Below are 11,420 nucleotides of genomic sequence, written 5' to 3'. Positions count from 1 at the left end.
TTATCTTTACTTGATAGTAACCTAAACGCAAGTCTATCTTAGAGAAAACCTGTGCACCCTGTCACTGGTCGAAGAGGTCATTAATTTTGAGGAGGAGGTATTTATTCTTGATTGTGACTCTGTTCAATCCTTTATCGTCAATACATAATCTCAAGGTCCCATCCCATTTCTTTATAAATATGACCCCAGCACCCCAAAAAGATACACTGTGTCGGATGAACCCAGTATCCTGTAATTCCTTGATCTGTTTCTTTAGCCCTTCCATCTCCACACGACTGATGTGGTAAGGGATAACTGAGATAAGTTGGGTGTTAGGCTGAAGGTCTATAGTGAACTCAACTTCCATGTCCGCTGGTAGTCTGGGTAGTTCATCAGAGAACACATCTGAAAATTCCTGAACCACAAGAATCTCTTAAATGCAAACTTATTTCTTAGGTTTGCCTGTTGTAGAAAAGACAACTAAAGTTAAAGCATCACAACAAAGAAATTTCCATGAGAAAATAATATTTAAATTTTTTTATCAATTTGTAAATGACTCTTCATCAGGAGGGTTGAATACAATTTTTTTATGAAAACAATCTACAGTGGAGTGATATGCTGCAAACCAGTTCATTCACAAAATTACATCAAAGTCCTCTATGTCTATCTCTATCAGGTCTACACTCAGTTTTATATCTGTTATGTTTACGATACAAACTTTGTATATAACCTCCCCTAGTAGGATCCTACTTCTAAGAATAGACACAAAAAACACTTAATTAAATTTTTTGGGTAATACGTTTAAGTTTTATGCAAAAGTATGTGAGATAAAAAAATATGAAGCACCCGTATCAATCAAAATATGTGCAAGGTGATTACAGATAGTGTACGTACCCTGTATCACATCCGGTTGACCTCAATATCCTGCTGGGTGACGTTGTAAGCTCTGCCCTAGATAGGAAGTCTAGCCCGATTTTGATTTTGCAAGCACTCTCTCTCGTAGTATTAGGCACTTCTACATATATGGCATGTATTGTTGAGACGATAGTAGGGTCGGTCTCAGTGATCCTTACCACAGTGCTGTCAAGTCCTACCAGTTCCTATTGCCAAAGCTTGAGGAGGAGTTTGAGTCACTAGACTAGGCTTCTTGTTATGTTGAACCAGTGCAGGGGGTGCTGTCCTATAGTGTGGAACCGAGGGTCCAGAATTTTCTACTGCTGAAGGAAAGATGTGAAGGTTCTACTCCACTAGCTGTGCCTTCATCAGAACGGTTGAGTAAGTGCTAAGCTCAAATACGTACAGCTAGTGTCTGATATCAGGACGGATGCCTCACTCAAACTTCTTTATCTTTCTGCATTCATCTATCATACTCTTAGGGGAATATCGACCCAAATCTAGGAACCTCTAGGCATGCTCTGACATTGTCATATCACCCTGTACTAGATGTGCAAATTATATCTCTTTCAAATGCTGAAGGTGCTCTAGAAGGCACTTTGCATTGAAGACCATCAGGAATTGTTCCCAAGTGACTGGAACAGGCAGGGTGGCCTATTTGAGCTGCCACTAGTGACCTGCCTCTCCCACAAGCATGTAGGTGGCAAATACCACCTTATGTTCAGGAACTACTCTAAGAGTCGCGAAAACCTTCTCTGTCTCAACTAACCAATACTTGGCCTTTTCGAAAGAGGATGCTCCTGCAAAGGTAGATGGATTTAGTCTTTTATATCTTTCAATGTAGCTTAGATCCATCATGGGTGGAACTGAGTCCCACTTAAGAGGGATTAGACTGTGTTGGGAAGGAGCCGAGTGGCCCTGTGCTGACAACGAGTTGTATGGTGAGGGCACTGGGTTGTACTGTGGTAGTGTTGGATGATACAGTGGATGCAAGGGTGGCTCAAATTGTGACAGTTGAGGAGAGTCAGACAGCTCCCTTCTTTCCTCCTAGGCTTCCTAGGCAAAGGTGAGTCTCTCCAGTATCTCAAAGAGTTGATCAACATCATCTCAAAATGACCCTGCCTGAGCTACTCGATTTACTGGGGGCATTCATCTCCTTATATCCATGTGCCTGCATTTCACAAGAAATGTTAAGGGACAGTTTCTATTTGGTGTTATTAAGTCTTGATGTAAGGAACGGTTCCGAGGAACGCGACTCTGATACCAACTGTAAAGACCTGAAACTAAAAGAAAAGGATTTATCATCTAAATACAGAAGTGAACAATAAATTTAGGGCTTACATTCCTTACACAATAAATTGGAATGCTCAATAGGGTTACAGGAATTTCCTTCTATATTGGTTCATAAAAAAGGACAAACGATAATTAAAAATAAATAAATAGATATCCTAGGGGATTAACTTCTTCAAGCATTTGAAGGGAGTCCGGGAGGTGAACTAATCAAAACTCTCTAGCTGATCGGATCTGGATCTTTGTCTTTTTTATCTGAAATGGTTAATAAAATGGTGAGATACACTAGCTCAGTAAGAATATCATACTAATCACTTATACGAAAAACTAAAGATTGGTAAAAATCACAAAATAAGTAATAGAGCCATTGATTTAAGTAAATACATTTGACTTTAAAATATTTTATTTCGTACTTACCGTTACAAGTTTTCTCAAAATCAATCTATGAAGATAAATAACCAAATGACATTTTAATTTCTTATATAAGATCAATAATTCTTTTTTTTTTACTTACTAGAACCCCTGGGGGTCTATAGGAATATCTCCCTACTCGTGAACCTAGTATCTAGATTGGATAATTAACCCAGCCGTCCTCATACCCTGTCCAGTAATGGGTGCCAAAAATATCATTGCCTCGATACCCCTTCCGGTATGAGGGTGAACCATATCTCACAAATTCTTTCGATATGAGACTTCTCACTCCCGTCCGACTGAGGTAATGTCCATGGTAGGATTCCCTATGTACTAGGTCCATCCACCCTTTCCCATGGTACCCAGTAAGCTTTCATATATATATATATTCTCATCAACCAAACAACTACCAATCGCATACCAACATCTCATTATGTATTTACAGATTTATTTAAAAGGCATCTAAGCAAGCAATACAGTTTAACATAACTGAATAACCAAATAACTAAATAAACAGTATAGGAGAAACCAAATAAACCAAATAACCAAAAACACAATTCAAATAGCAATTTAATGCACACAATGCGATAGTAAATATTTTAAATAATACAGGAGAAAATAAGCAGGTAAACTAGGGCAATCACCCACTGACTAGTTCCGGTTCCAATAGTGACCTGTAATTATTATTAAGATTTTTTTAATTTTCACAAAATACGAGATAATTAATTATTACGTCTCAATTTACCATAACAGAGAATAGAGTGAGAGATCCTCATCCGAATTGGTGTTTCGAAATGTTGTGCTACCCATCACACCTCCTGGCAGACTCTGGATTTTTTTAATTGTTTCTACGAAAATTAAAATACTCGTCACATACTCAAAAATACCCCAAAAACTAAAAATCAGTGCTAAAAATCTTTTCTAGTAAATTTTAAAGTTTCGGCACAGTGGCAACACTGTGCTCCGGTGCCAACTTCACCGCCCATGGCGACATTTTACCTTGGCCTGGTCGATTTTTGTTGGTTTTATATGTATCCCTACAAAAATACATTAAGAAGTCTTGGTTAGCCTGAAAAATAAAAAAACCAAACCTACAGACGGGGGGGTCTCCAGGTGTGGCAGTTTTGCCAATTCTTCTTTGTGGTTGGAGTTTCTTGTATGACTAACCTACACATAAAGGGACAGTGAACACAATGGCCAAAGAATCGTGTGAAACAGAAAACAAAAAGGGGGTCATCGAAGAGAGTTTAAGGTTTTGGCCGCAGCAGCTCCGCCGATCTTTGCCCACAGTTTTTGGCTCACTTGTTATCCTTTTTTCTCCAATATGGCACAGGGAGGCTCGAAATCGAATTTCGAGCAGGAAGGAAAAATTTTTACCTCTTTTAGCAGTCGACAATGGCTCTGGTGCGGCGGCAGCCGATGGTCGGCAGCGGTGGCCGGTCTACTTCTCTGGCGTCTAATTCTTCTTATTCGGCAAGGGCATGACGGATAGGGTTAGGGTTCTCTGGAACAGGATACTTAATTTTTCATCCCGTGTCGATCTAGTCGTTCGTTCGGGGAGACGTAGCCCACTCTCGTTCGTTGAATCTATCATATTCGGAGAATAAATCTGGACCGCATGATCAGATTGAATTTGACCATTCGATCGCGCCTAAAAAGTGAATGCATCTGGACCGTTCACACGCACAAGATGAGATTTGGGCCGTCAGATCGCTGGGCACGCAGATCGCTCGCGTGGTGCCGATGTCAGCGGGGTTGCCATGTGGCATGCTCTGGTTCATTGGAGTCGCTGCTAGGGCGTCCCATGCGACCGAACTTTTTTTTTGTGTTTTAGTTATCTGTTTTCAATTTTTTTGAAAAAACACCAATTAAATTCAAATTTTTACTCATTTTTTTTAAAATTATTTTCAATTTCGTCAATAATTTATTTTTTCTCTAAAATTCAATAAAATTAAAATAAAAATAAAATTAATTAATTATTTATACAATTTTTTTATAAAAAAAAAAGAAAAAAAAATCATCTCATACTGATTTTCAGGACCCGGATATTACAATACATGTACTTCAAACTTTACAAAGTCTCAACTAAACTTTAAAAGCTTCCTAAGTCCTACCAAACAAAGTTCTATGTTTGAGTTTTGAGTTTTTTTTTAGAATCTAATATGAATCAAATAATTTAACATTTAATTAAGATCTTCTTTAACTGATAAAATTAGATAGTTTAAAGTAAAAATTCCAACAACAATAAAAATTATGGTTAGCAAAAGAACTATTATTTGACTTAATTCTCGATAAGTACTAGCTTGAACGAAGATTGTAAATAACTACCAACTTATTAAATAAATTACCCAATATTAATTTTTAGTAAAATCAAACTTTTTTTCTCTAAGCAAATAAATTATAGTTAAAATTATACTATCTAAAGTAGCGTTAAGTAAATATATCTTTTAAGAATTTAAACAATTATTGAATCTTTTATCCTACCATAATTATTTCAATTTTTTAAAAAATTTAACCGTTATAAAATATTTTTTTCCGCTCAAATATGTTTTGATTCGCTAGAAATAATAAGTTCTATATCCAAGTAAATATTGATATAATTTTTAGTTGTGTGTTTAAAAATATATGCATATTGAATGGAGAGAATATAGATGACCACAATCAACTAATAATTAAAGTAATAATATATAATGTTAAAAAATTAAAAATATTTTCATATTTACATAGAAATTTATACTGAAATTTTTTTAATTCAGAAAAATTTTTGTTTATCAAACAGAAGAATGATGTTATATATATATATATGTTAAGCTCCTGAAAATGAGGAAGTTTTCATTAAATTCTTTTAAATAAAATAAGAGAGGAAAGGGGATAAATAAGAAGCAAATGTATTATTTTTATTTTTTTATTTAAGTTCTTATGTTTTTTTTTTTGTTCATTCAAGTTCTTATACCTTTAAAATATGTTAAAATAAGACCCGGCTATTAAGTATTATTTAGTTTTATTTAGTTTTTGTTAAGAAAGTGACATATACAATTGACGTGGTATTTAAATGAAAAATAAGTAAATTTATTTTTAACAATGACATTTTCATATATTCTATATTATATAAAAATACTTTTATTTTTTTTTCTTATTCTTTTTTCTTTGCATGGTTATCATATAATATATATATATATTTTTTTAACATTAAGTACATCAAGAAGTTTATATATAGAATTTATAAAGAAAGACAAACCGAAATAAAAAGATAATATTATAGTAATTTGAATTGATCTTCAAGTTCATTTGACTATGGTAGACATACAAGTTGCTTTAAGAAGAAGCATTGCACTATTTTTGATTGAAATTTTCTATTAGTAGATATATTTGAGCTCATAAAATTAGTAAAAAAGAAAACGAGTGATATATATATATTAAGATTATAGTTGATGTTGCATTGAATATTTCTTTAATGATAAATGTAGTAGTGCGTGTTTCTTTTTACATATTTCGATTTCAATTATGATTCTAAATCGAAATGACAAGAGAGAAGAAGATTGCAATGATGATCTAAAGTTCACACTTAAATTTTGCCAATCACAAATTACTTTTTTAATTTAATCTTTTAAAAATGTAAGTTAAAAATATAGTTTTAGTTACAAAAACTAAAAATTAAATAATAGAAAAATGAAAAACATGTCTTTTTCATGACAAACTAGAAAATTTGACATCTAAGTAAGTAAAAATTTAATGGGTACAAAGACAAAAAGAAATGGAAGTTAAGAAATTTATTTCAACATATTTTAAGAATACAAAAGTTTAAATAGAAAAAAAAATAATATAAATAATTAAATAGAGAAATGAGAATAGCAGAAATGCTTATTTTCTATTTTTCTCAGGAAAGAGAAGACTTGGAGAAGAAACAGAGAGAAATGGGAGAAGTGGGGAAGGCGATGGGATTGTTAATAAGCGGGTCGTTGGTGTACTACCACTGCGCCTTCCGCAACGCCAGTATTCTATCTCTCTTCTCCGACGTTATAATCGTTCTCCTCTGCTCTCTCGCCATTCTCGGTCTTCTTTTCCGTCAACTCAACATCTCGTATGCTTCTTCTTCCCTTTCTCTTTCTTAGGGTTTCCTTTTTTTTTTTTTTTTGTTTCTCAGTAATGATTCGTAGTTTTGTTGTTTTTAAAGTGTTCCTGTGGATCCACTCGAGTGGCAGATCTCTCAAGACACTGCTAATGGTATTGTTGCATGGTTAGCTAATACCATTGGGGCAACCGAGTCTGTTCTCAGAGTCGCCGCAACTGGTCATGACAAGAGGCTCTTCTTTAAGGTGTTACTTGTGTTTTGGTTTCTGAATTTCTGAATTCAAACCTTTTAACTGGAAGTTTTTAGATAATCGTTTTTACACAATTTAGATAGCCCTGGTAATGATCCAGCAATAATGTTCTAAACGAAAAGGTTATGAGAGACACTTTAGTTTGTGAGGTTGCTCTTGCTTTAGGAATGTGGGTTATATAGTATTGTTGGCATGTTCTGACTCTGAAAAAATCTGAAGACCTCTGTTGGGTGATAACTTGTGTATTCTGAAAAAAAAAAAAAAGCTTCTTTCAGGTGGTCCTTCAATGGTTAACGTCTGCTAAATCTTTGTTTTATCTCTCCCATTTCTCATGTCTTTTCCTCTCCTGTAGATCCCTCATCCACTAAATTGATGAAATTTGAACATAACCTGTCTCGAAAGAAAATAAATATTGCTATATTGGGTTCACACAGACTAATTTACATAGGATTGCGGATTTTGCTCTGTCAGTTTCTCTTGATCATGTAAAACACTTGCATATCAAATCCTTACCACAAGTTATACGCCCATTGTCTAGCTGATAAATTGTTTTTTGTTTTAAGAGAAAATTAGTGTAGTTATGTTTTATGTTTTTGGGTCATGACATCAGTGGTTTTGAATATTGGTTTTGACATGGACCAATTAATTGGGATGTAAATGTGTTGTACATGGACGGTACCCCTTTGGTACTGATGAATATACTACACTTCTATTTCAAAAAAAAATTATTGTAGTTGTATTAATAGGACACCAAGGGGATATCACCCAATTACAAAAGCTTTACAATTTAATCAAAATATTTATAATCTCACCCAAATCTTCATCAGAATTAAAAGACGACTCTTCAACAAAAATCTGATGATCTAGAACCAAACCAAAAACTAAGCCCTCAAAAGCCCACAAAATAACTCACATGGTAGCCAAGGGATAAGAAAAATGCGTTTTTGTTTCCTTGGCTTATAAATCTAGATGCCATACCATGTCGAGATCTCTTTTCTTGAGGAACTTGCCATTACACAACTCAAACCAAGGAACTCAAGGGGAAATCACTTTGGGCTGTGCCAAACAAAGAAGGCAATCTTAGGTGAAGCATTAAGCAATCTTATGTGGTAGATGCATATAGAAATATGTCAATGTGAATGCACCAGCACACCTAACTTCCACATTGGTTTACCGTTTCCATCTTGATAGACATTGTAGCTAGAAAGGTGTTTAAGAACACTCATACATTCATTAATCTCCTAGTCATTCAAATTGCTTAGAAGATCCACAACCCATGCCTTGGGTAGAAGAATAAGAGAATAACTCACTTACAATTTCTTCTTTTGTTTTAGTTAGAGAGAACTCATTGGGAAACTGTCAGTTTAAAATCCCTACGTCACCTCAATCATCAAACCGAAGACTCATCTTATACCTCAAGGTGACCCTCATCCTAATGCAGTCATAGGACTCATCCTAGTTGAATTAATATTGATCCAAAGGTTCGAGGGATGTGGAGCTCTAGTTTGTTTGGCTCTCCAACCCCTATTATCAAACTTGACTTTGATTTCCTTCACTTTTTGCTACCTTTAGCATTCAATTCACTTCCAAAGCTACTTCCCAAGTGAAGTTTGTTAAAGCAAATAAGAGATCTTATGTCCAGGCCTCCCTTGTTGACAAGGAGCTCAACGGTATTCAAGCCACCAAATGAAACCTCATTTGAGTCTCATAATCACCCCTAAACAATTGCCTCCAACCTCTTTGCCATGTCGACAGGGATTGAGAACAAAGACATTATAGTAAGTGTTGAAATCTCAGCCTGAGCACACAAGTTACTGGACCATGTGACCAATGAGGTGAGGACCAGATGCATAGGTCATTAGTATGAGTGTGAAGGAACAGGTGTAACCTTTTTTTCCGGTTGATTTTCTGCAATCTCTGTCCTCCTTCTCTTAACCCAAAAGAAGAAATCTAAATCATTTGTTGCTTTAATTCTCTAATTCTTGATGGTCTTGAATATTAATTGAGCCTATTTGGCAGAAAATTTATTCCCTATTTGCTTTCCAGGTTGTTATTTGTCTTTACATACTATCGGCTTTGGGACGGCTTATCTCCGGTGTTACCGTTGCTTATGCTGGTATGTAGACCATTTTTTGTTGGTTTCTTATCCTATAACCTGTATTAATTACATGTTCTTTTTCCTGTTTTGACTGTTTATTTATTTAGTATTAATTTCTTATGAAAGTTTTTTTTTTTTGGTAACCATACTGAATGAATTTTTCCACTATGTCTAATTTCACTTAAGTTTCTTTCCTGAAGTGCTTAAATATGCATTCATAGTCTTTCTTCTCCTTGTTCCCAAAAAATGAAATTGATAAAAAGGAGAAGGTAGGAGAAACAAAAATTATCTATTCCCCAAACTCGAAAACATTTGGTTTACATTCTCCAGAAGTTGCCATGCTGTTGGATGGTACATGTAGTTGTTGCTAATATCTTCTTCCATATAATTGACATGCCGCATCATTACCATGGAATTAGCATCCCATGTTGCATAGGCCAGATCATCCTCAGCAGGGACTATTTTTCGCCTGTTAAACAACTCATTTTCCCACACCTTCAGATGTACATACGAACTGATTGATACCATCTAAAGAAATTATCGCCATTCAAGCAAATAGTGGTGACTTGGGCCGAGTGAGACTTGTAGTTGGGCCGGAATATATTATCTTTTGACAAGATTGCAGCGGGGAGGATAGTGGGATGGTGGCTGAGTTAGACGTATCGTTAGACATGGTGTTTTTAGGGATTACAAATGCTGGGACAGAACGAAGAAAACAGGGAATTAGCAGAGAACTGAAGGGAAAATAAAAAGGAAAAAGCTAGTAATTGCTAGCTCTGTTACCATATAAATTGGGAGAATAAAAAGCAGAGAAAATATATTTTGGAGAGTGATTTCTCTGTTATTAGGTTTCTTTGAACAACATTTTACACATTGCCATTTTTTTTAAGATACAAGAACCTAAACTACGAAAGAGAATATGCTTCTTTCAAAGTATTCCTAATGTAAGTAGTTGGCTAATCGACATCTACAAGTAAATATGGAGGATATGGAAAGAAAATGCTATGATCTTCTACTTTCCAACATAATCAAGAAAATGAGACAATCTTCTACTTTCCACAAAAATTATTTCCATTCATGTTCTTTTTGTTCTGCGTCAGATGCCATACATGACTATTTTTAGTATAAATTACATCTTTTTTTTTTTTTTTTTTTTAAGTTCATATATTTATTAATTAGGGGATACATATACACTAATCGTAACATAATGGAAGTTACCTCAAAATGAAGACACACACGGGAGGACAATTTGACTTGAACCACGATCTCTTATAGAGGAATGGACATACCAACAATTTAGTTAAATAGTGGTTGGTAATTATATTTTTCTTGAGATTTATACCCTTAAGTTTGCAAGATGAATTAATATAAGAATGGAAAGGTGTGGACATGAAATTATGGTTCACAGGTTGCACCCCTTGGGTGCTCTTTGAATATGTTGTACTTTTTCTTTTTTTTTTCCCCTTAAAAAAAGAGAAACAGAAAACTTTTCAAAGTATTTTCTCACCTTATGTTGGCTCCTGATGCATAATAGTGTAAGACCTTTGGCTGATGAGATAGAATCCTTATGATTCATGCTGCGTGAGTCTTTGATTGTCTCCTTTTTCATGTGTCTAAGACAAATTTTCCTTCTCTTTGTCCTTTCTGAAACAGGATTATGCTTGTTTTGTCTATACATGGTTGCTGAGAACTCGCAGTCATTTAGTGCATGTATTCGAAGACGGAGAAATGGCTCCCCTGCAGAACAGGATAACATGTAAATTTGTAAACCTATTGTCAATTCTTTTGTCTTTTGATTGGTTTTCTGGATTAGGTTTTAGCTGCACATTCTCATTTCTGTTAGTAACCATCCTATGATTCATTTTAGGGTCAATTCGATTTGGGATTTCATAACTGTAACACTAGGTTGGGTTCTATTAGAGATTTGAAATGTTGAATCTTCCTTAGTAATGATCTTGTTTACATTCTTTGGCTCCTAACACTTCCATGATTAGATTTATGCTGTCACAAGTTGTAGTAATAGCTCAAATAGAATATTCTGCAGCTCAGCAATACATGAAGGTTGAGTTTGGTTTAAATTTTAATTTTATGGAATTGGAATGAAAATACAAATACCGATACAATAAAAACTTGAATAAAAATACTAGTGTATGTTGAAGTTAATTTTATGTGTAGTTTAAATTAATTATTTCTGTAATTTTTTTGACATATAGAAATATAAAATTTGCAAGTGAAATGAAGTTGATTAACTTATGTATCAAATGTGTAACTTATAATTAATTTCCAAATGTTTTCTAAATGTAAACATTTAGGAATTGAAATGAATAAGTTCTAATGAGATTTGGATGAACTTGAATGAATGAATTATATTTACATAGATTTGGATGTTCTAGATTAATTGAATTGAACAACTTATGAAGTTTATA

General features: G+C 34.3%; 1 protein-coding gene across 1 annotated transcript; it reads left to right on the top strand.

Annotated features, from left to right (window-relative positions):
- The first annotated feature begins 6,422 nt into the window (after nucleotides 1-6,422).
- On the top strand, nucleotides 6,423-10,973 carry LOC110807324 (reticulon-like protein B22). Its single transcript, XM_022032426.2, has 4 exons — nucleotides 6,423-6,655; nucleotides 6,749-6,890; nucleotides 8,943-9,012; nucleotides 10,648-10,973. The coding sequence occupies exons 1-4, from the start codon at nucleotides 6,432-6,434 to the stop codon at nucleotides 10,752-10,754; spliced, it is 543 nt and encodes a 180-aa protein (XP_021888118.2). The 5' UTR covers nucleotides 6,423-6,431; the 3' UTR covers nucleotides 10,755-10,973.
- The last annotated feature ends 447 nt before the right edge of the window (nucleotides 10,974-11,420 follow it).

Source organism: Carica papaya, chromosome 5, assembly GCF_054855325.1.
Source record: "Carica papaya isolate Zhongbai chromosome 5, ASM5485532v1, whole genome shotgun sequence".
Taxonomy (NCBI): domain Eukaryota; kingdom Viridiplantae; phylum Streptophyta; class Magnoliopsida; order Brassicales; family Caricaceae; genus Carica; species Carica papaya.
The sequence above is the reverse complement of the archived record's forward strand: the minus strand, read 5'-3'. Positions and strand labels throughout refer to the sequence as shown.